General features: G+C 42.7%; 1 protein-coding gene across 1 annotated transcript; it reads left to right on the top strand.

Annotated features, from left to right (window-relative positions):
* The first annotated feature begins 4,557 nt into the window (after positions 1 to 4,557).
* On the top strand, positions 4,558 to 19,531 carry LOC121401526. The gene is made up of 2 exons (XM_041586617.1): positions 4,558 to 5,637; positions 15,265 to 19,531. The coding sequence occupies exons 1-2, from the start codon at positions 4,890 to 4,892 to the stop codon at positions 15,285 to 15,287; spliced, it is 771 nt and encodes a 256-aa protein (XP_041442551.1). The 5' UTR covers positions 4,558 to 4,889; the 3' UTR covers positions 15,288 to 19,531.
* The last annotated feature ends 6,589 nt before the right edge of the window (positions 19,532 to 26,120 follow it).

Genomic DNA, 26,120 nt, shown 5'->3' with positions numbered 1-26,120 from the left:
GCAGGAAAATTGTCTCGGTTGAGTTCAGGGAAGGATGATAAGGCTTTATCTGATGATGCAAGTGAGATGATATCGTAGGAGATGATGATCCAATCCCATCTGGTACACAGATTAAAAGATTTGGTTGATCAAGATTGATAGTCAGGATGAGAGAAGGAGTAGAAGGAGGAGGAGGCACAAGAAACTTAATAACACGTTAACTATGGCTTCTGCCCCCCCAGGTTTATTTCAACAAATGTTGCAAGCATTAAAGTGGCCAGTACAAATATCAAGCCTTTGAAGCCTTAAGCCACACCTCAGCTGACATCATCTTCTTGCAAGAGACCAGACTGACCACCACTGCAGATATCAAGAAAGCATCAAAAAGATTGGCTTTGGGTCCAGCTTTTTTTTCAATTGCTGCAGAACCTGGGCGGTGTTGGTATTTTGTTTAAAGGCTTTTCTGGAATATTTGTGCACCGCCTTATAGAGGTGGAAGTAGGCAGGTGTCTTCTATTAGACGTCTCTGTTGCAGGACGCAGACTGAGACTTATTAATGTTTATGGGCCTCAGTCTGGGCATGGGAGAAAAAACCTTTTGAGGGAAATTCAGCCATATCTCCATACCTCCACTTCAGTCATCATGGCTGGTGACTTCAACCAGGTCCTTAGAGCAGAAGATAGAATCAAGGCTTTCTTTTGACCAAATATGAAAGTAATTTTCTTAAAAACATACTTGAGCAAGCAGACTTGGTTGATGTCTTACCCATGGTGGTCGGATGTCAAAGCATACTTACCATTGTGCAGGTCGAAGCAGCAGGATTGACATGGCTTTTGTTCGAAAGGAGGAGATCTTTACACAGACTGAGGAAATCTTGGTTGATTACTCTTACCACCTTGCCTTATCTTTTTTGCTGGGTGTCTCCTCGGTTCCAACAAAAGGTAGGGGGTTATGGAGATTGAGTTCAGATACCCTGGAGAGTGAGTCTGTGCAGCACTCCTTTGAGGCACTCCTTCAGTGTGAGTTGACAAAGATTGTGTTTTTTCGACTCAATGTCGCAGTGGTGGGAGGAGGCCAAGGAAAGTCATTCTGCACCTTCTTCCGCAGACTATCTGTTATAAGGGAGGGAAACAAGTATAAAAAGTACCTTACCCTACGAAGAAAGCTTGAATCCTTAATTTTCGGACAGGGTGGTTGGGGAGAAAGTTTCCAGACTAAAGCTTCAGATCAAACGGCATCAGTATAGTCGTTACAGGTCCTTGGTTCTGGAGAGGGATTATGGGGATTCCATTGCCCGGATCCCCTTTCGGAATTGCAGGGAAGCTGTGACGAGGAAGTTGATTGTTGGTTGAAGGACCTCAGGGTATAGTTCAGAAATCTAAGGGTGGGGATCCTGCGAGTTGTTCAAACCTACTATGCTAGTTTGTTCGGAAGTAAGGTTTTGGATAGGGGAAGGATGAAAGCTTTCTGGAGGGAACCCCAGGTCCAGACCTGAAAAATTTGGATTTTTCACCCTTGATTGAGGACATCACAGAGGAAGAGGTCAAAAAGGCAATTGAGCAGCTAAAATTAAAGAAAGCCCCCAGGTCCAGATGGCCTAACAGCCAAATTCTATAGAACTTTTAAGAACCTTTTGACCCCGATTCTTGTGGAGGTCTTTAAAGACTGCCTGGGAAGAGGCATTTTGCCTCCCTCCATGAGAATCTCCTCTTTGGTGTTATTATCCAAGGGCAAGGATCCTACAGATGTCAAGAACTGGAGGCCAATTGCCCTCTTGAACACAGATAGGAAGCTTTTGGCAAAGGTTTTTTTTTCTAGGCTTGTTTTATTTTCAGGCACGTTATTGTCCCCGTGAGCAGTTCTGCACGGTGAAAGGGCGGAGCATCTTTGGGGCAGTCTTATCTGTACGAGAAGTGATTGAAACATGTAAAGCCCAAAATAAGGGGAAGTATGTGGTAGGTCTTGACCAAGCTAAGGCTTTTGATAGGGTGGATCATGATTATCTGTGGGCGACCTTGCGTAAGTATGGCATCCCGGACCAATTTGTTGATTGGCTTTCTGTTTTGTATAAGGAGGGGGAAAGCTTCCCACTTGTCAATGGGTGGTGTGGTGAAACCTTCGGGGTTGAGGCTGGGGTACGCACAGGGTTGCCCTCTTAGTCCACTGCTATAATGTCTTTGCGATTGACCCATTTTCTTCGTGGAGTTCAGGCTTTGGATTTGGAGGGCTTCCAGGTCCCCTGTTACCTGCCCCTGAAGTCGGTAGCCTATGCGGATGATGTCTTGGTTGTCATCTCCCGTCCTGAAGAAGTTGGGATGTTGGCCGGGTTATCGAAAGTTACTCAGAGGCCTCAGGCTCTCTGGTCAACGCTGATAAGTCGGAAGCTTTCTGGACCTTGGATGGTGAGCCGGATTTTCCGCTCCCTGATTTCCAGCATGCCTCCAGTGAAATAAAGATTCTAGGGGTCAAATTCGGGAGGGGTGATAATGCCAGGTTAAATTGGGAGTCAAAACTGGATGGCTGTCGACTTAAGGATACAGCGATGGAAAAACTGGAAGCTGTCCTATAGAGAAAGAGTGAAGCTCAATCAAAGCTTACCTGGTTCCTATCCTCCTGTATGTGTCTTACGTTTACCCTTTGCCAAAAGCTATCTATGTAAGGATCCACAGCTTGTTCTTTCAGCTCCTTTGGGGGAACAAGCTGAATCATGTCAAAAGAGGGATCACTTACCTGCGGACTGAAGAGGGTGGGCTGGGCATGTTATGTCCTGTGGCCTTCTTGGCACAATTTTCTTGAAATTTAATTTTGGGAATCTGGGCCAAAGAACTGATGTTCCGTGGGAAAACAGTGTCAGGCCTGGGCATCCCCTTTTATAGGGGCAATGGTTACAAGGCGATAGGGTGAAGTTGGTGCGGGTGCGGACATGGTCAACTCCCACTGCATTTTGTTGCCGCACTGAAGCTTTTAAGAGTTTGGGACATTAGGATAGGCGAACTTGCACAGCCTCCAGACGTGATCTTTATAAGAGGGTGTTGAGTGTCTATTTTGCTGTTCCAATGGCCTTTGAAGGACTGTGTAGGGGGAACTCTTGTGGAGAGTCTGCGTTACCTAAACAGTAAGAGATTACCCCCAAAGTTTTTTTGATCTGGCATGGCTCTCTCTTCAGGGAAGGCTCTTTGTTAGGGGGAATGTGAAATACCTGTCTGCAGTAGATACAAATTGTCCCTGGGGGTGTGGTGTGGAGGAGACCCAGGAGCATTTTCTTTTGCAGTGTCCCAATTCAAGCAATGTCCTTCATCAAGTTTCCCAGGCCATATCTGCCCCATCTTTAAGTTCCCTGAACTATGCTGAACTTGCATATTGTGTTTTGGCAAGAGACCTTTCATATCAAAGGGAGACAGTGTACCTCATTATTACTGCCTACAAATATCACCTTTGGCAGGGTCGTTGCAAATACACTTTTGGGATGGATATGAGTGCAGAGAGGATAGTGTCCTTTATACTCAGAGAGTTATGTTTTATAAGACAGATGGAAAGATCGAAATCCTCATCCAATATTTCTTCATGGAGGGATTTCATATTCAAATGTTTAGTTTAAACCTGACGTTTTGTTCAATGTTATTATTTTATTATGTACACCTTGGAGGAGAATTACTGACTGCTTTGTTCTGTCCTTGGGGGTCCTTTGTTTTGGGGTGGGGGACGGGGTAAGGGTGGAGGGAGTGTGTTACGAGGACATTTCAAGCAGACTCTGGACTTGAATATGAATGTCCTTTATTATAGGGAGGGGAGGATGTCAGTATGGACAGAGTTTGGACAATGGATTCTGACTATCCTCTGGAGGGTGGATTGGGTGGTTTGGTGTCACATACTACATGAACTGCCACAAATGGACTCTCATTAATTTAGTGTTTGCCTCATGCTTGTAATTTGAAGGTGTGCCTTATTTTGTAAAAGGGTTTTTATAATCTATGTAAATAAAAAAATTCCTATCTGATCCCCATTGTAAGCAGCAGTCCTGTCCTGCTTTATGGCAGCTGAGATTCTAGCTATCTGTATAACAGAACATTCTGTCCCAGTGGCTGCACAGATCCTCCTGATCCCCATTGTAAGCAGCAGTCCTGTCCTGCTTTATGGCAGCTGAGATTCTAGCTATCTGTATAACAGAACATTCTGTCCCAGTGGCTGCACAGATCCTATCTGATCCCCATTGTAAGCAGCAGTCCTGTCCTGCTTTATGGCAGCTGAGATTCTAGCTATCTGTATAACAGAACATTCTGTCCCAGTGGCTGCACAGATCCTATCTGATCCCCATTGTAAGCAGCAGTCCTGTCCTGCTTTATGGCAGCTGAGATTCTAGCTATCTGTATAACAGAACATTCTGTCCCAGTGGCTGCACAGATCCTATCTGATCCCCATTGTAAGCAGCAGTCCTGTCCTGCTTTATGGCAGCTGAGATTCTAGCTATCTGTATAACAGAACATTCTGTCCCAGTGGCTGCACAGATCCTATCTGATCCCCATTGTAAGCAGCAGTCCTGTCCTGCTTTATGGCAGCTGAGATTCTAGCTATCTGTATAACAGAACATTCTGTCCCAGTGGCTGCACAGATCCTATCTGATCCTCGTAGGGAGCAGACGTGTTTGGAGAGAGCTCGTGATTTTGAGAGAGAACTTGTGATCTTGACTTACCCAGGCCCTTCTGGGTTTGGGGAGGTTGATTTCTCACCTGTTTTTGCGGCTTTATAGCCTTTACTTTTCATTTTTGTTTGATTTTTTTATTTATTTATTTTTGGAAATGGGTAAGAAGTTGCCCCCAACTGAGGAAGCAGGGGCAATGAATACTCGAGCAAGGCTGGGATCCAGCAGGTGAGCAGTGAGCCAGAAAGCTGTAGTTGGTGCAGAAAAGAAAATGGCTGCTACTGTAAAGAAAGTGAACAAGAAAGGGAAAGTTTTGCCAAAGGAGGAGGAGGTGGAGGAGGTGTCTGTGGAGAGTGAGGAGGAAGAAAAGCTGGATGAGGTCCCTGAGTCAAGTCTGTCTGGGTTTGCGGCATCTGAGCCCCCTGTGCAACATGTTGCGGAACTACAAGTCTCTGCATCTGGAGCTTCAGCAAAGGTTGGTGAATCCCAAGCTACCTGTGTCCCAGAGAGCATCCCCCAAGGAACAAGCAGGTCCCCCATAGCTATGGAGGAGGAAAGTCCTGTGGCCAGCGTAGACTGGAGCCCCTGGTCTGGTATTTGCATCAGTCAGGGAGCAGAGGGGAGCGGTGCTTTGCTGGGGGAAATGGAAGGTACAAGCGGCTGTACTGACACACAAGCAGCTGCTGCTATGGACAGTGACCCCCAGCTGAGGGAGAAAATAGGTACCAGCTGCACTGCTGTAATGGAGGCCGGCCATGTGCTTGGGAAGGAGGACGCCATTTTGGAAGCAGAGACAGGCTTGTGCACAGCAAAGGGGATGCTCCGCCCACCCAGTGAAAGCTGCAGAGAGTCCAGCAGAGACAGTAAGAAAGGAAAGATTCCAGCAAAGAATCAGGGAACCCCCCCACAAATGGCACCGACTGCTGCTGCTTCAGCAGAGGGAGGAATGGAGGCAAGCATGGACTGGGACTACCTGGCAGAGACTGTGGCTTTACAGGTGCTGGAGGAGAAATCTGCAGGTAACAAACAAACTGACTTTTCCTTAATTGCCTGTGTGGGGGAGGGGGTTTCCTCTAATGAGACTGTTGCTGCTACAGACTGTGTCTCTAAAGACTTTTCTGGGGTCTCCACCTCTAAAGACTCTGTAAATCAGGAGGCAATTGCTAAAGCTCTAAAGACTATGGAGTTTTTGCAGCAGAGGAAAAAAGAACTAAATAATGTGATTGCAAAAGAACTTAGTTTGGCTGCCAAAGCGACTGGAGAGTTAAGAGGGCAGAGAATAAAAAAGACTGCTATGTACAATAAAGAGTTGGAGGAACTGGAGGAAGAAATTAAAAAGACTTTCCTTATAATTAAACCATGGGAAGAGATTTATAAGAACCGGGAAAGGTTTGAGCAGATGGAAAAAGGGAAACGTTTTTCTTCTAAAGTTTCCTCTAATATCTCTGCTAATGTTGTTGTGCAGAAGTGTAGAAAGAACCTCACGGCACACAGGTCTGCATGAAGTTTTCAGTGATTTCTTGAAGCGGAGTGCACTCCGCTTCAATAAATCACTGAAAACTTCATGCAGACCTGTGTGCCGTGAGGTTCTTTCTACACTACTGCTTTGGGGGGTTGCCGAGCCTCCACCCACGTGCACCCAGGCATATCTTTGCTGACCTAGAAGGTGGGTGTGCTAATCCACACTACATTGCTTGGAATGTTGTTGTGCAGCCAGAGTGTGTGAGTGTGAGTGCAGGTGTGAGTGGGGCAAGTGGTGAGAGAGAGGCTGTGAGTGAAGGGGTACAGGGGGGTGAGAGTGCTGGTGTGGGGGGGATGGGAGAGGGGACTGTGGGGGGCAGTAAGGCTGCTCCAGAGGTTGGGCAAGAGAGAAGCCAAGCACCTGTGAATGTGTGGGAAAGGAGGAGGCTGTTCGCTAACTCATCTGGGCTAAATAGATCCTTTGATGGGCCGGTGTTTAAGAGGCGCAATGTGGTGAGAATTAAATGGGAGGGGGAGCGAGACAAATTCCCAGGTTGGAGATATGTGGCACGTAACTTGGTGAAAGAGTCTATGGGTTTCACTACCAATGATGTCAATGCTTTTCTTGATATTTCTGTTACTGAATATGATCTCAGCTTTAAATTGTCCCAGGGGATGGAGAGGTTTTGGGCTCTTTATGACCAAAAGAAAAACACAAAAGAGTGGGAAAATTTTAAGGCAATCCCAATCTCACGTCCTGAAACCAAAAATGTAACCATCATTTTCAAACACTAATCAGTCCCCCCTGAGGATATCCTTGTTTGGTTAAAGAGACAATGCACAGTACTAACCCCTCTCATCAAGATCTATAATGAGGAAGGTTTTTGGGCAGGAGGATGGAAAGCCCAAGTGAAACTAGAGGTTCATTACAATGTCCCCAAGCGCCTCCCTAACTCATTTTTCATAGGAAGAGAACGGGGGGTTTGTTTTTACCCAGGCCAACCTCGCCAATGCTTTAAGTGTGGGTCAAACAGACACTTGGCCATTAACTGTGAAACCAAGGTGTGTGCTCTGTGTGGTGCTAAAAGCCATACCAGCAAGGAATGTAATGAGGTCAGGTGCAACCTATGTAATGCTCTGGGTCATACACACAGGGACTGCCCCAATGCTTGGCATAACATTGTCAGAGATTGCCCTAATCTGGAGCGGGAATTTCAGGAGGAGCGGGAGGAGGGGAGGGGGCATGAGGAAGAAATGGAGTTGGAGACCAGGGTGGAAGGAGTAGTGGAGCCTGCAGTCCCTCAGGAAACTAGGGGAAAGGAAAGGAAGGAGAAAGGGACAGAGAAGGAGGACTGGACTGTGGTAGGAGCAAAGGGGAATAAACAACAGGGAAAGATGGTTGTTAAGGCAGGTGTGAGCACATCAAACAGATTTACCCTCCCAGGTGGGAAGAGTTGGGGGGAGATGGCAGAGGAGGAGGAGGAGGAGGAAGAAAGGCAGATAGAGAAGGAAGAAAGGGACAGAGAGGAGAAGAAAAAGAAAAGAAAGGCGAAAAACAAAAGAAGGAAGAATATCCCCAGAACCCGATGCAGGCCAGACTCCAAGAATCCCAGAAGTTCTAGAAGTTACTGTGGAAGAGCAGGGGAAAAAGAGGAAGGAGAGAGACTCTGGGGAAGGAGGTTCCTTTGAGGAGGAGTTTCTGGTTTTTGTAGAAGGGGATGAATCTCAGGGGATGCAAGTTAAGAGATGTGGGGAAGGAGGGGAAGAGTCTTCAGCAAAACTCCCTAAAACATGATGGGTTCCCCAATTTCTTTTTGTACCCTTAATGTGAGAAGCATTAGGTCTCCCAAGGCACGATTGGTAGCATTTGAGTTTTTATTTTCCTTGGTGGTAGATATAATTTTTGTTCAGGAGACTCACCTAACTAATAGATACAATATCTACAATGCAAAGAGACTGGCAGAAAGGGCCCTCATTTTGGTCCATAGCAGAGGAACAGGCGGGAGGAGTGGGGATTCTGTTTAATGGTGACAGGCAAATTGAAGTTAAGAGGTTGGTGGAGGTTAAAATGGGCAGGTGTTTGTTACTTGATATTAAGATAGAAGGGGAAGATCTAAGATTAATTAATATGTATGGGCCCCAATCAGTGGTGGAGAGGAAGGAACTCATAAGAGAAATGAGACAATATTTGCACACCTCAATGCCAGTCATCCTAGCCGGGGACTTCAACCAAGTGACAGGGCCAGGGGATAGATCTGGTATGTATAGGAAATATGAGGGAGCATTTCTCAATGAGGTGGTCCAAACAGCAGGGTTGGTAGATGTGGCTACTGAAGGGGGTAGGAAGGCCAAGCACACGTATTTTTGTGGCTCCCGCAGTAGTAGAATTGACCAGATTTATATTAAGGCTGGTGCCCCTTTTTCAGGGGTTAAGGAGATTGAAGTGGGGTTTTCTGATCACTTGGTTCTTTTCTTTGAATATGGGGTATCAGATAGTCTGGGGGTTGGTAAAGGTCTGTGGAGGTTAGGTTTAGAAATACTAAAGGATGAGGAACAAAAACCTTTTTGTGAGTTTGTTGTACAAAATATTCTGTCGAAAATGATTTTTTATGATTCACCAACACAGTGGTGGGAAGAGGCCAAGAGGTCATTTCGGGCTTTCTTCAAGTCCCTATCTGTTAAAAGGGAGGGAAATAGACAATGGCAGTACCAGTCCTTGAGAAAGAAGCTGGAGTCCTATATTTCGGATGGGGTGGTGGGGGAAAAAGTGACCCAGTTAAAGAACCAAATGAAGCAGTATCAGTACAGCCGCCAGAGGTCTCTGGTTCTTGAGAGGGATTCTGGGATGAAAATTTCCCCAGATCCTTTTAGGAACTGTAAAGAGTCAGTTAAAAGGAAACTGGTGAGGGGTCTCATTGACTTCCAGGGTAAAGAGCAAAAGACAAGGGAGGGAATAGTGGAGGTCGTGAGATCCTACTATGCTGCTTTGTTTGGGGAGAGAACTTTGGAGAGGGAAAGGATGACAGCTTTCTTAGAGACGACCCCAGGGCCTGACACAAATAATTTGGATTTTTCCCCCTTGACAGCTAAAATCACGGAGGAGGAGGTAAAGTTGGCAAAGAGAGTCTGCAGAATAAGAAAGCTCCAGGTCTGGATGGCTTAACATCAGAATTCTATAAGACCTTTAAAGATCTGTTGGCTCCGGCACTTGTTGAGGTGTTTAACTGTTGTTTACAGGAAGGAGACCTCCCACCATCTATGCAGTTTTCCTCTTTGATTTTGCTGTCAAAAGGTAAGGACGAGAAGCATATTGAGAACTGGAGGCCGATTGCCCTGCTCAATACAGATAGAAAGATTCTCGCAAAGGTTATTTTCTTTCGTTTAAGTTTATTTTCAAGCACTTTATTGTCTGACTGTCAGTTCTGCACGGTGAAGGGGCGGAGCATTTCTGGAGCTGTTTTTACTATTAGAGAGGCTCTGGAATTATGCAAAGCTCATAGGTGGGGGAAATACTTTCTGTGTTCAGATCAGTCAAAAGCCTTTGATAGGGTGAATCACCAGTACCTATGGGCTGTTTTGTCTAAATACGGTATCCCGGGTCAGTTCATTAGTTGGATAAAAGTTTTGTACAAAGGGGCGAGAAGCTTCCCACTGATTAACGGTTGGCAGGGTGAAGACTTCCAGGTTGGGGCAGGAGTAAGACAGGGGTGCCCTCTGAGTCCTTTGCTGTATGCATTCGCGTTAGATCCATTTCTTAGGTCGCTGCAGGAAGGTAACTTGGAGGGTATCTGTGCACCCAGTGGTCAGCGCCTGAGGTTGGTGGCCTACGCGGATGATGTGACGGTGGTTATCTCAAAGCCTGAAGAGGTGGAGAGAGTCTCCTGTTGCATCAGAAGCTACTTAGAGGCCTCAGGGTCTCTGGTCAATAGTGAAAAGTCGGAAGCTTTGTGGAGTTTGGAGGATGAGCCCAGTTTTGAGTTAAGAACCTTCCCTGTTGCCTCCTCTCAAGTAAAAATACTAGGGGTTAAATTTGGGAGGGAAGATAATGCCAGGCTAAATTGGGAAGAGAAGTTGGATACCGGTTTGGCAAAAGTTCAGCGTTGGAAAGGGTGGAAGCTGACCTATAGGGAAAGAGTTAACCTTATCAAGACTTTTCTGATCCCGTTGTTTTTGTATGTGTCCTGTGTGTTCCCTTTGCCAGAATCTTTCTATGCTCGAGTCTATAGCTTATTCTTCCAGATGATCTGGGGGAATAGGCTAAACCCAGTCAAAAGAGGGGTAACGTTCCTGCAGAGGAAAGAGGGAGGTTTGGGGATGGTCTGTCCTGTGACCTTCTTTGGTGTCATGTTCCTAAAGTTTAACTTTGGGGGTCTGACTCAAGGAACAAGCTTTCTGTGGGAAAGTTGTATCAGGTCTTGGGCATCGTCTTTTATCGTGGACTGGCTGCAGGGCGGTAGGGCGAAAGAGGTCCGTGTAAGACAGAGCTATTTCCCACCACACATTGCCCATGCCCTTAAGCTAATAAAGAGGTGGGACATTGGGGCAGAAGAAATAACATCAACCCCAAGGAAGCAAATCTATGCCAGGGTACTAACCTCCTTCTTTACTGTCCCACTGGCTATAAGAGACTGTACCAGCAAAACCCTGGAGGAGATACTAAAGTATTTAAACAGCGTGAGACTCCCCCCAAAACTGGTTGATAACTCCTGGCTGACACTGCAGGGCAAGCTGTACGTGCGGGGCAACATGAAATATCTGAGTCATGTAAGAAAAGAGTGTCCCTGGGGGTGTGGGGTGGAGGAGAGTCAAGAGCACTTTTTGGTGGATTGTTCGGTGTCAAACAGTTTATATGAGGGTGTACTGAAGGTGTTGGGTATTTATAATATATGTGTTAATGACTATGCAGAAAGAGCCTATGGGATCATTCATAGGAAGCACCGCTATAACCAAGAGACTGTATTTATTATACTGTCAGTCATTCGATACCATCTGTGGTCTATCCGATGTATGAAAACCTTTGGGAAAGACAATCAATCAATAGACCAAACAATAAGTAAAATATTAAGGGAAAATGTGTTTATTAAAGTCAATGAGATTCAGAAAAAAAGCTTAAATGAAAAAAATTGGTTGAACTTTGATTTCTCTTGGTCAAATTCTTTGTAAATAATGTACATATTGTAATATAATGTAATTTTGATATACTTTGATTTTGTTATGCTTTGTATTGTTTTTATTTTAAATAAAAATCCCTATCTGATCCCCATTGTAAGCAACAGTCCTGCTTTATGGCAGCTGAGATTCTAGCTATCTGTATAATGGAGCATTCTGTCGCAGTGGCTGCACAGATCCTATCTGATCCCCATTGTAAGCAGCAGTCCTGTAATGCTTTATGGCAGCTGAGATTCTAGCTATCTGTATAACAGAACATTCTGTCCCAGTGGCTGCACAGATCCTATCTGATCCCCATTGTAAGCAGCAGTCCTGTCCTGCTTTATGGCAGCTGAGATTCTAGCTATCTGTATAACAGAACATTCTGTCCCAGTGGCTGCACAGATCCTATCTGATCCCCATTGTAAGCAGCAGTCCTGTCCTGCCAAATTTGTGTTCTATCCTATGGGTGACCTCCTACAATCAATTTGGAGTAGTTTGGTGGACTTTTGAAAAAAGATTTTTTAATTTTTTTGTGAAAGATTTGAATCATATTCAATTTAAATTTGATTAAAATTTGCAAGTCTATCCTATGCACTCGAACTTACAAATTCAAATTCACCAGGCGACTAAATTTACCTGAATCTGCCGTGTGCCCCTACCCTAAGGATTCATTATATCTTAGTTGGGATGAAGTACAAGCTACTGTTTTATTATTACACAGAAAAAGGAAATCATTCGTTAAAAATTTGGATTATTTGGAGTCTATGGGAGACAGGTTTTCTGTAATTCAGAGCTCCATTGCTGAGACTCCTCACATGCTTGTCTGAAGCTGTAACTTGAGATCACCTTGCTCTAAACCATCCCCCACTCCTCTCACAGGCAATCCCAACAATCAGAAAGCTAGCTGCTACTTTTTGTTTCCTTCTTAACATATGCTAATTACAGTTTACACTTCCCAGCAGGACACTGAGACATGGTGGAGAGGGGGTGGGCAGGTAACATCAACAGCCCAATTCCTGCTGTTCTGCTTTGTGTCAATGGTAGGCACTAAGGGCAGCAGCACATAAGTTTGGATTTGTGGGATGCCCAATACATATAAGTGCACCCCAAGCACGTGGTATATACAGGCCCCAAAATGAAGACCCCCCATATGGTTGGTCTTTTCAAGTACTGCAAAATCAACACATTTACATCACTGGGGGGGGGCAAAAGTAGAAAAAAGTGAGTTCAACCCAAAAAAACATATTTTTGGAAAGTACACATTCCTGCAAATCCAAATTGGGTATGCATGTCTTTGTACTCCAAAGCACCAAGTCACAAGCCTTTCCTAAATTTGGTGATTTTGGTGACATTTAAGTACTACTTGAAAGAGTAAAAGTGGAATGTCATATATTGGGTTTAGTTCCCCTTTAAAAAGTGGAATGTCATATATTGGGTTTAGTTCCCCTTTAAAAAGTGTGATCTCATATATTGGGCTTTGTTGCCCTTTAAAAAGTGGGATGTCGTATATTGGGCTTAGTTCCCCTTTAAAAAGTGTGATCTTGTATATTGGGCTTAGTTGCCCTTTAAAATGTGGGATGTCAGATATTGGATTTAGATGCCCTTTAAAAAGTGGGATTTCATTTATTGGGTTTAGTTGCCCTTTAAAAAGTGGGATGTCATATATTTGGATTAGTTCCCCTTTTTAAAAAGTGGATTGTCCTATATTGGGCTTAGTTGCCCTTTAAAATGTGGGGTGTCAGATATTGGGTTTAGTTGCCCTTTAAAAAGTGGGATGTCATATATTGGGTTTAGTTCCCCTTTAAAAATTGTGATCTTGTATATTGGGCTTAGTTGCCCTTTAAAAAGTGGGATGATATATATTGGGTTTAGTTGCCCTTTAAAAAGTGGGATTTCATATATTGGGTTTAGTTGCCGATTAAAAAGTGGGATGTCATATATTTGGATTAGTTCCCCTTTAAAAAGTGGATTGTCCTATATTGGGCTTAGTTGCTCTTTAAAATGTGGGGTGTCAGATATTGGGTTTAGTTGCCCTTTAAAAAGTGGGATGTCATATATTGGGTTTAGTTCCCCTTTAAAAAGAGTGATCTTGTATATTGGGCTTAGTTGCCCTTTAAAAAGTGGGATGTCATATATTTGGATTAGTTCCCCTTTAAAAAGTGGATTGTCCTATATTGGGTTTAGTTCCCCTTTTAAAAGTGGGATGTCCTATATTGGGTTTAGTTCCCATTTAAAAAGTGTGATCTCATATATTGGGTTTAGTTCCCCTATAAAAAGTGTGATCTCGTATATTGGGTTTAGTTCCCCTTTAAAAGTGGCTTGTCAATACTGGGCTTAGTTGCCCTTTACAAAACATTAATTAAAAAAAGTAGATGTTACAGGTTTTGAACTCAAGACCTGCAGTTTTCAAGTCCTATTCATTAGGCTACAATAGAGCTCAGTGCTAGACATGAGAAGTTTGCACACCAGAAGGATCTCTCTCTGCAATACGTTCTGTCCTATGACGTAAGTGTTCCATGCGCCACCTGGTGTCTGTTTAAAGAATTGCAGTTCAAGGAAACGAAGTGGAAATCTTTCTGCTTCATCAAGGCAGCGCGAGGATCTTCATTCAGCGCGAATAGGGCGCCTATCCAGCTTAGTTACAGCGTGCCAAACGTACAAACCAGGCTGGCTGCATCTGTATATTCTAATTTCATGGTGCTCCATTGAATTTGGTTGCGGATAGAGGGGTTCAATTTCTTTCCAAATTTTGGGGGGCTTTTTGATTGATTATGGCCACTGAATTGTCCTTTTCTACTGCTTATCACCCACAAACAAATGTCTCATAAAGTCTGGTTGTCTTCTAGGAATATTCCTTTGAAAATTATTTCTGCTAAATTAGGACCAACATTTATTGGTCCTTTTTCTGTTTCTTACATTATTAATCCTGCTTCTGTTCATCTCAAACTGCAGCCCAAACGTAAATTTAATAATAATTTTATGTTTCGTTGTTGAAGTCTGCCAGATCTGTGCATCAGCACTCTCCTCCTCCAGTTATGAATAATTAGTACAGAAACGAATTGACTCTCGCCTATCCCGAGGCAAATTACGGTATCCAGTACACTGGAGGGGTTATGGTCCTGAGGAGAGATCTTGGGTTTCTTGCTTCTGATATTCATGCCTATTTCATGCCAAGTTTCCCAATAAGTCTAGGAGTCTGGTGGCCCCCTCTAGAGGGGCAGTAATGTAAGAGTATCTGGTGGTCTAGTGGTCCCTGGTGGTCCAGTGTGAAGGCATTTGGGAAGCCTGCAGGACCCAAGTGCACACAATCGTTGCAATCAGGTCTTTCTTGTGCGCATGCACAGTGACGTCATTGCATGTGGAGCAAAATGTTAATATTTAAAGGGGCCATGGGCAAGAACACACTTCCCAACGTAGGTTCTGTTTGCTTAGATCCTGGTTGTGAATTGGATCTGATTTTCATGTGTGATTTCTTGCCTGCTTCTGACTCTGATATTTGCTGCCTGTCCTGACCTTTTTGCCTGCCCCTGACTATGACTTGGATACCGATTCTGTTATTATGCTGCTCTCAAGGTATTGATCTCAGTCTGTCCCTGACTATGCACTGATTGATCCCGTCCATCTGTTCTTACACCCTGGTTCCCTTGCCTGCTCAGAACTCCTCCCTTTGGTCCTCTCACGAGAAACGTGGGGCATCTGAGTAGCGGAGGGCTCCTCCCAAAGCAAAAGGCGGTTGTTAGAGGCAGATGGATGAACTGAGACTAAAAGGCAAAATTTGCTATTAGATTAATCACCAATAGCCAATCAGCTGGTAGCATTAACTGGTCTTGATTTAACAGCAAACATCTTATTGGTTGTCATGGTTACTGCTCCTGTGGAAATGTATTGCATTTTATTACATATGAATGCTAAACTTACATCAAAAAAGCTGTGGCTTCTAAAATCAGTCAATCTTTTATCAGTATTTCTGACAACAATCCATTTGACCTCATTACTGAGCATATCTTTTTGCAATTGATGTTTCTTTTTATTAGGTCCCCAGATCTCAATGCTCTGACAGTTGTGTCCCCGGCTTCAGAAAGGCCCCAAGGTCTGGAATGTTTACCTGCTGCTATGACTGTATCTGGTGTCCTGAGGGAGAGATCTCCAACACAACTTGTAAATAATAAAAATGGAAAGTACAAACAATGATTTCCCAAAGAAATAACAGCACAGAAACACCATGTAACCAAGAGTAGTAACCACAATGAGTGTGTGGACCTTTGTCCCTTAGTTTTAGCTATAAACCAAAAACATATAAGGAATAAAAGAACATCCTGCTAAACTATAATTCAGACTAATTTTGTGTGCTGCCCTTTTCAGACATCTGTATGATCATATCCATTCCTCTTTAATCTCCATCATACAGTACCTGTAACCCTTTCTTGACAAACTCCTGTAGAATTGGATCACACTCACTTTAACTCTGGCATGATTCCTGTGATAATTCAGCACACTTGTACCTCTTTGCTTATGAAATATACGGGGAATTGGAATTCACAGTATTGGCCTCCACCTAATGGGCACTAAGGAGTACATTTCAGGGGATTTCCACATGGAAATAATTATCACAAAAAGTTTTGCAGGAAAAAAAATAAACTTTATATAAAGATGAAGCAAGCAACAATTATGAATGCAATTAGAATCCCTGCACTGGGGACCTGTGGTTCTGTTTAACTCATTAGCACAGTCTTTAAAGAGCCACAGTCCCACACTCCATTTCAAATGCTCTTGATCCACCCCAGGTACTACTACCTGCCCCAAAGTTAATTTCCTTTGGAGAAGGCAGTTGTACCCATGTAGCTGGCTCACAGTAAGGACCTGTCCTCACACAGAGGAACAGACACTGGTGCCTTCCAATAACTTTCCTCTGGTGGATCACACACTAGGGACATAACTTACAAAGCTGGGCAGGGAGCAAGAAGGATTCTTCCTATATAGCTGGACCTCTAGGCTTCTTCTCCAAGCCAAGCCCAAATCATCTTTACACAGACACCCTTGTCTATGTTTCTGGGCAGCTCACTCTCTCTGGAAGATTCTGCAAGGGCCAGTTTTACCTCTCCTGGCTCACCCTGTAGATTGGGCACCAAAGCAAGACACTCCTTGGACCATTCTCTTTTACCAGATATCCTCAGAGGCCCCCAGAATGCATAAGGCCCTTTTCCTGCCCGCACACTCCGCTGGGTATCACCTTTCTAGAAAATGTATTGAAATATTTCCCAAGGCCCTTTTCCTGTCCTCAGGAATTAATTCCTTACCCAAATCCCTCTATAATCATGGATGGGAGTTCGAGAAATGCTAAGAACTACTGTTGGTATAACCTAACAAAGAAATTCTATTGGCTGATTTCTGTCAAATTCTAGTTTGGAGTCAGTTGAAAGCCCAGTCTTTATACACAGTCACATCTAGAAAATTGTTGCTTCCAACATTCTCATGCATAGTTAACCTTCTGGTGGAGGACACATTATATCATCAACACATGTTTTGAGATGCTCCTAAGTACCAACCACAGGACGAATATCTCGTCAATGTTGCACCTGAAGAAAGGCACTAGATATTAATGAAAGGAGCTGTGATAGAGAAGGTTGTGAGTCTCATCAGTCAAATTTCTTCAATTTTAGGTAGATGGTCAAAACTTTTTAAAAGGACCAGCATTCAACCCTCACCACTAAATTTGCTGTGTTATTCAGCATATTTGTGTATCCAACTTTTCTGCTGATAGTAGGGACTTTGAAGTTCCCCCAAAATCCAGCAACTTCTTTTAGGGCCCTCCTCTGCCCAAACAAAAGCTTCACAGTAATAAACAATGTTGCTGTATCCCTCAGAGAGTTATGTTATTTCCCCCTCCTCTCTGAGGGATACAGCAACATAGTTTATTTCTGTGACGTATACAGTTAATATCTGAATTAATATTATTGTTATTTCTGACCCAATGATAAGGGATTTTTACTTCAAACCTACTAAGGGGAAGAAACCACACCCCCCAGATTCATCTCCCAATTCAACATCTACTCTTACATCTTCAACCCCCATTTTATGTCCAAAACATTCTATGCGGTTCAAATGTTGTCTTCATTTCATTATCCAAATAATATAAATTCACATTTCACAATTTAGTATGCTTCATTATTATATAAATGTATTCATTGTTGAATTTATTGTTGTATTATTGCAACAGCACCTTTTTCAGTAGGAAGTTGTATTACATACACTGTTTCATAACATTAAGGGGGTAATTTACTAAACCATAATTTTTTATGGTTGAGTTTTTTTGGTCATGTATAAGTCAATGGGAGAGGTCCCTATTTGAGCATATCATCGTCTGCTCTGGGTTTAGCCTGATAATCCAGCAAATTCTTGGTTTCTGGGCAATTAGCTGAAAAAATTAATCGGTTCGGGTGCTTTTGCTTGATTTTATAGTTTTTTCCCGTTCCGAATTTTTTTAGTTATTTTATTGATAAATAAGATAAAATTGTGGATGGGAGTTTGGTTGTGCTTGCTTTAATAAAAACATGAGATACATTTGAGCTTTAGTTAATAACCCCTATTAATGAAAAAAATAACTGTGCAGTGATAAATCATGTGAGTGTATTTGTAACAATATTGCCTAGATTAATAACATTTTCCATACACCTAGATTATACCCATACTAGCCTACTTTCAATGACCCCCTCCAGGTTATTAATCAATAAGTTAATAAACTAGTTAAAAAGCAAAGGACCAATGGGAGACTCCTGTGGTACTCCACTAACAAAACAGGTTCAATTAAAATGATTTTTGTAATCTATCCGTCAGCCAGTTCTCTATCCAAGGCCAATATTCCTTAATTTAACCAGTAATCTTCTGTGTGACACTGTATGAAAAGCTTTAGCAAAGTCCAAGTAGATCACATCCACTGCCATCCCAATGTCGATGTTGCTGCTCACCTCCCCATAAAAGGCAACTAAATGAATCTGGCAAGATCGGTTACATATAAAAACATGCTGACACTGCAATGTGTTTTGTAATGATGTGTAGTGTTGGTTTATGACAATTACATTTTATCTTATGGCCATCTAGGAAGACCAATAGGGGTGGAAGAAGAGGCCAAGTCTGAATGCAAGTTAGGATGTATTTTGGACACAATGTCTATTTTCTTAACTATACTGTTCTGAAAGCACAGTCTTAATTTTATTTATGATGGAATGTGGGAAAACTGCAAATACAGCAGTGTTTTTATATATTGGCAACCTTATATTGAGCTAATGGGATCAAAGGTGGTTGCATTTGATTATATGAAAAAAACTTGATTACAAGAACTTGGAAAGTTCATGTTTTGGAAAGATGTATTTCTGACACTAATATTTTTGAAACTGAAATTGAAGGGAAACTATCACTCTGAACATTTCAGGTCTCAATAAATGATATTGCATCAAACAGTCCATATGTAAAACATGAAATAAATAATATTCAAATACATATTTCTGTTTTATAGCCATAAACCATAAACCATTGGATAATCCCAAATAGAAACACTGCAAGGCCTCTGAAGGCAAGTCCTCACTCTGTTGATTGTTGGTTAAACTAGTTGTGAGAAGCTGATGTGCTGAGTAACTACCACTCACAAACATATGGAGGCAAGACACATCTGTATGTTAATATCAGGAATTCACTATAACAGACCAAAGTCAAAGCAGGGAATTCAGGAACAAGGACAGGGCAAGGAACATACTTACAAGACAGGAACTCAGTAATAGGCTTAAATAGCCCATAATTGACCTGGATCATGGGGAAAGGACTTCCAGATAACATGGCAGGCTAAAACACCAGTTCCTCCTATGGCTCAACCTGGAGGAGCAGTGGTCAGTATGAGAAGGTCCCTGGCTCTAAGCCAGGGAGTTTCTGATAAGCTCATATGCTTCATTATGCTTATACACAAATCAAGTGCACACGTACACACTAAATTATATCAGCCAATGAATGGGCATGGCTCTGTATCTTACTCCCATGCTCCTTAGAGCTAAGGGAGCACAAGGACACAGAGCATCACAAAATGGTGGCCCATGGTAAGAGTTGTATACACCAATTTGATAGAATTCTTTACTAGATCACATATGATGATAAAAATATCAGTATTCATTCTGAAGGTATAGTTTTCCTTTAGAAAATGACACCACTGCAGCACAAGAGAGACCTGCACATCCTTCCTGTTTCTATTCATGGCCTAAACAATACAGTCCAACCTTACATCCATTTATATGTACCACTCTCCATGACATTATACTCAACTCTTGTTTTTATTACCTTCACAGACAGTGACATTTGCAGCCCAAAAATGGAATGGCCCAACGAGGAAAGGAGTCAATGTATTGCAAAGGTTGAAGATTTTTTATCATATACCAATGTGATGTCTGTATTTTTCTCGACTACCACAGCTTTATTTTTTCTTATATCTCTGTTGATACTGGGAGTTTTTATTATACACAGGGACACCCCCATAGTGAGGGCCAACAATAGGAGCCTGAGCTTCCTCCTCGTTGTCTTCATCAAGCTGAGCTTCCTCAGTGTGTTTCTGTTCCTCGGTCGCCCTGTGGATATAACCTGCATGCTGCGTAACATCACTTTTGGAATCACCTTCTCCATAGCTGTCTCTTCTCTCCTGGCCAAGACTATCATGGTTTGTGTTGCTTTCAAAGCCACCAAGCCAGGGAGCTCATGGAGAAAATGGGTGGGAGTCAAACTGTCCAATTCTGTAGTCTTGTTCTGCTCATCCATTCAAATAATAATCTGCATGACTTGGTTGGCCATTTCTCCTCCCTTTCAGGAACTGGACCTTCACACTTACCCTGGAACCATCATCATTCAGTGCAAGGGCTCAGCTATTGGCTTTTACTCAGTTATTGGGTATATGGGGCTTCTGGCAGCTGTTAGTTTTGTTTTAGCATTTTTAGCTCGGACATTACCGGACAGTTTTAATGAGGCCAAGTACATCACTTTCAGCATGTTGCTCTTCTGCAGTGTTTGGATCACAATGATCCCGGCCTATCTGAGCACCAAAGGCAAAAACACTGTGTGTGTGGAGATATTTGCCATACTCACCTCAAGTGCTGGACTTTTAGCCTCTATGTTTCTACCTAAATTTTATATAATCTTATTGAGATGTGAAATGAATACAAAAATGTATGTGTTTGGCAACAGAATCTGATTATTTTTCAATTAAACATGCATATAGTGACTCTCACATGAATTACTAAATAGTTAATTAGTGTTGAATAAATACAGTCCATCCATTGCAGGAACAACAATAAAAGCCATTGACAGTTGAGATACATATGCCCAATGGTAAAGGGGACCTGTGTAATGGTTGGGACCCTAAATCTAGAACCAATGCCAAGCACCCTAGTCTCGGCTCGTGCTTCAGCCTGTAGCAGCCGCCTTTGGCCGCGGGAGGAGCCCTCAGCTACTCAGATGTTGCCAGGTCTTAAAACGAGAGGTGCAAGGCGAGGGGTTCTAAACAGAATGAGGGGCACAACTGTAGTCAGAGTCTTTGGGCTGAAGGTCACAATACAAGGCATTCGGCAGAATCATAGTCAGATGAGGCCGGGTCAGGGCAGGCGGAGACTAATCGTAGTCAGGCAGGCAAAGGTCAAACCAGGTAGTCAATCAGAGGGTTAAGCAGAATCAGAGTCGGTAATCAGGCAAGGGTCAGGTTTCAGAAGGTAGAATAGTCAAAGCCAGGCAGGGTCAAAAACAGATATGAAACAGGAACAGGATCAGAATCAGAGAGCTTACACTCAAACCACCACAAGGATAAACCTATAATGGGCAAGGTGCTGAATCCAGAATGAGCCTTATATAGGGGTTTGAATTTCACGCCAAAACGTGCCTTTGCTAGTCTGTGTCATAATGCCCGAGAGTCTGCATCCATAAATAGAACCGGACACGGGTGTGCGTGCCCTAGGAACCCAAAATGGAGGAGGAGGAAGAAGAACGGCGTGGCAGGCGTCCCCACTGGACCAACAGGGTTAGTAGTTTTTATTACAACCTGTCACCCTATAAAATAATTCTAAATCCTCTTCTCTCATGTTTATCACGCAAAATCTTTTTTTTTACACTAAACAAACCATAATTACTTTCTTTACTTCACATTATTATAGCAGCCTCCCCTACTCAACCCTCCAGAATCTCTGGTTCCTGGTCTGTGTCAGTGATAGAGAAAGAGTCGAGTGACAGAGCAAAGTGAAAGCTGATTTGCTGTGGATATCAAGAGGCCACACCCACAACAGAAAACGTGCAGAGAAGAAGAGAAACAATGGAGTTTGGCAGGACTGATAATAACTGCATTGGCACAGATAACATTAAAGCAGGTCATTGTTTTTATCATTTATATTGTTTATACCCCAACTTTTTGCTTTTGCTTTTGTGCTATTCCCTGAGCATGCTCAGATCAGCAACCAGTGATCCTTATGCAGATACATTCTACAGCTGGACTGCACAACAATAAACAAAAAGGAGCAAGAAGCTTGCCATATAATAATGACAACTAAATATAAATATATCATCAAAGCATCAGAAATCATAGGCCCCATACTGCTTACTTAGAAGGATCCACCCTTGGTTGGCCCCATTTATTCATCCACAGAATGTCAGACTTACCGGGCAACTGGCACCTGTCAAGTAAGAAGAACGAGGACCCAATAAAAATGGTAAATTCACAGCCAATTGACCCATTCATTATATATCAAGACACTTTTGGGACCCTTGACTTGAATTTCGCTTAGGCTACTGAAAATACATAACCAGGGAGACACAGAGCATCAAGTCTTCCAATGAGAACATAACACTTTAACTTGTATCCAATGAATTCTAAAAAATTGTAATTTGTAACTTTTTCTAAATGGCATAAATATATGTCTTTAAAATGTGCTCACATCAGTAATAGATTGCTTTACTGGCCCACACAATTTTCTTTGTCTCACATCTGGTTTATACAGGGTTTCACATTATTTATTGGGCAGGGTTGGGATTAATAATGGATATTAATATGAGTCCAGTGCTGATGTGACAGTTGGATTTACATGATCAATGTTGTGTCTGATGATTATTTTATTGATTTATGACACATTGAGGATATTGATTGAGAAGACAAAGAAGTTTGTGGCTGAATGAGAAAGTGTTAGAGTCCCTGCAGGATTGTGCAGAGAAACTGATCCGTAAGTCAAAGCTGCTCTTGGAATCACTTTGGGGAGCGGATCCCGCGGGAGTTGCCAGACTGTTATTTTCTAAAGATAGAAGATCACTTAAATAAGAAACGTTCAAAATCCAATCAATTAAAAATTCTGTATCATTTACTGTCATGAATGGGAAGCTGTTTATCTTAACCCCGTGCTGACAGTCAGTTTGGCCTCTAAGTAGAGAAGCATGGGTGTGGCCAAACCATTCTTGACTGACATCCCAAGCTCCACCCCCACTTGCTCATTTTTCCTGTCTGATAGAAAACCTGGAAAAGACTTTGAAGAAGGTCTAAAAATCCAACTCAAGATGCATCAAACTTAATTCCCTGAATATTTGTCACTTGATTTTTCTTTTTCTGAGTTGTTTGGCACAAAGGCCTGGCAGTTTAATACATACAAGCTAAGTGAGCTGGCAGCTGAAGCTGGGAGTTGTAGTTAAATAATAACTTTAGGGCATCCATTTGCATATTCCCATAAAAAGTACAATTTTGCTTCTGTATAATTTATAACTAAATGTTGTAGGAGTAATAACTAGCGTTACTGCCCATTGTACTCACCCATTATATATATAGACAAGCTCATCTATAACACAATATACATTCATTTGATGCCTGTGAATTCACGCCAATGTCAAAACTTTTGTTTCATGATTTTTTTCCCCCATTTCACGTGGAATTCGCAAATTTTGCAATAAAGCGAAATGGGACAGATTTGCCCATCACTAGTTTCCTAAGTGCTAATTTCTCACAAGTGCTAGGAAATGGCAGTTGCAAAAGGCAATGACAAGGCTTGTGGAACTGGATTCCCTTCAATCAACATTGAACCAGCTGAGATAACAAGACTTCACACAATGTTTTTCCCTGTATGTCTACTCTTTGCACTTTCATGCTTCCTAAAATATTTTCTAGCACCTCTTCCAACAAGTCACAAAGGAAAATAAATTTTAGCATTTCATCTCCTTCCCTCTCCTTCCCTCTCCACACATGGAGTCTATACTCTGTTTAGCTGTTCCAGGTAACTCCTCTTCTTCATACAAACTAACTGTTCTCACTTAGTCTATCTCTCCTTTCTATTACTGGCAGCTGGGGACATTTCCCCCAACCCTGGCCCTTACCCCATCCCAGTTATATCACGGCCACAGGCTCCTCCCATTCAGTGTAAATTCCAAAGTGACAGAACTCTTATCCCTATATGCAAAAACCCAGTTAAAATCTGGAACATCCAATCCATTTGCAACAAACTCACCGCTATACACGACCATTTCATTGCCAATTCCTTTAACCTACTCGCACTGAAACCCGTCTCTCTCCTACTGACACTGCCTCACCTGCTGCCCTGTTGTATGGGGGCTACACCTTACTCATAATCCATGGAAATACACCTGGGGTGGTGTAGGTTTGCTTCTCTCTCTCCGCTTTACCTTTTAAGTTCTTCCACCTGTTCCTTCTCATTCATTTTCCTGATTTGAGTCTTATTGCATTAGGCTCTTTTCTCCTGTATCACTTCACATTGCTGTCATATATCAACCCCCCTGATCAACCTTACAATATTTTGACAACTTTGCTGCTTGGCTTCCTTACTTTCTCTCATCTAACACCCCATCCATCATATTAGTCAATGCAACTTCTTTCACTCCCTAGATTTATCTCTGTGCTCACACTCCCCCTCTAACTCCAATGGTAATGCTCTGGATCTCATATTTACCAGACTCTGTTCAACCACCAATTTTACTAACTCACCATTTCCACTCTCTGAGCACAATATGCTCATATTTCCCAAACAGGTACCTACCATGAATTGCAAACTCTAGACTTGTCACATCTCTCTTCTTCCTTTGACTCTCTTTACTCTAATATCTCAGCCATCTCTTGTCCTAATGTGGCTACCTCTTTCTACTACAGCACACTCACCACTGCCCTTAATGAGCTGCTCCTGCAAAAACTAAATTTACTAGATCCAAACCACTTCAACCTTGGCATACTGCTCATACAAAATCTCTCCAAAGACATTCACGTGCACTTGAGCATCATTGGCACAAATCCCACTTAGAATCAGACTTCTGAAGCTACAAATCTGCCCTGCACTCTTTTTACACCAGCCTTTCCCTAGGCAAAAAACATACTTTACGTTATTAACTTCACTCATTAACTCACTTTTAAAAAAAACTGCAGAACCTTTCTCCACCTTTAACTCTCTTCTCTCCCCTTCCCTACCCCCTCTATGCACATCTGTCTCTACTCAAGATATTGCTGAGCACTTTAAAAACAATTGACACTATCATCAGGGACATTACACTACTCAACTAGACTTCCATGACTCTCCCTCCACACTCCCCAGTCTCTTCTGTGCTTGTCCCCTGTGACTAATGAGGAAGTCTTAAAACGTTTGGCCTCTTCTCACCTTACTACCTGCCCACTTGATCCCATTCCTTCCAAACTTCTCTACAATGACAATCCCTGTCTAATCAAAGCCTTAACTCATCTATTTGATCTTTCGCTCTCAACTGGAATCTTTCCTTCTCATTCCCATTCTTAAAAAACCCTCTCTTGATCCCTCCAATCCATAACCTCCAACCTCTCTGTTACCTTTCATCTCTAACCTTCTTGTGCGTCTAATTTACAACTAACTAACCTCCTTCATCTCTGACATAATCTGCTGGACCCCCTGCAGTCTGGTTTTAGGCAAAAACACTCCACTGAGACTGCCCTAACCCCCACTAACTAATGACCTTTTAACAGCTAAAGCCAACAAACATTTCTCACTACTAATACTTCTTGATCTCTATGCTGCATTTAACACTGTAACACCCTCTCCTCTTCCAGACCCTCCATTTGCTTGGCCTTCATGACAAGGCTCTGTCCTGGTTCTCTTCTTCAGTGTCTCCTACCATGGACTAGCATCTTCTCCCCTACCTCTTTCTGTTGGGGTTCCTCAAGGCTCTGTCTTGGGCACCTTATTATTCCCCCTCCATACTTCTTCCCTCTGCAAACTAATCAACTTGTATGGTTTCCAATACCACCTCTATACTCAGATCTCTCCTCTCCTGATCTCAATCCAGAGCTCTTAACTCGGTTCTCCTCCTACCTGTCCCCTATGTCTAGTTGGATGTCACAATGCTACATTAAATTAAACCTCTCTAAAATGGAAATGGTTCACTTTCCCCCAACTAACACCCATAACATCCCAGAAGTATGTATCGTATTTAACAATTTCACAATCACCCCATCTCCCCAGGCCCGGTGCCTTGGGGTTCTCTTAGATTCTGCCCTTTCCTTCACTCCTCATATCCAGTCACTTATTAAATTATGTCACTTCCACCTAAGGAACATATCCAGAATACTATCATTTATCACCGAAGATGCTGCCAAAATTCGTATTCAATCTCTTGTCATGTCTAGACTACTGTAACTCTCTATTAATTGGCCTTTCCTACCAGAGATGGTCACATCTCCAGTCCATAATGAACACTGCCCCCAGGCTTTTACACCTCAGCAACCGCTCCTCCTCTGCCATGCCACTGACATTCAAAGCACTTCATAACTCTGCTCCTCCCTTCATCTCTGAACTCATGTCTAGAGATGGCATTCTAAAAATACATGTTAATGATAATAATAATAATGATGATGATGATAATAATG

This window comes from Xenopus laevis, chromosome 1L, assembly GCF_017654675.1.
Source record: "Xenopus laevis strain J_2021 chromosome 1L, Xenopus_laevis_v10.1, whole genome shotgun sequence".
Classification (NCBI taxonomy): Eukaryota; Metazoa; Chordata; class Amphibia; order Anura; family Pipidae; genus Xenopus; species Xenopus laevis.
The sequence above is the reverse complement of the archived record's forward strand: the minus strand, read 5'-3'. Positions and strand labels throughout refer to the sequence as shown.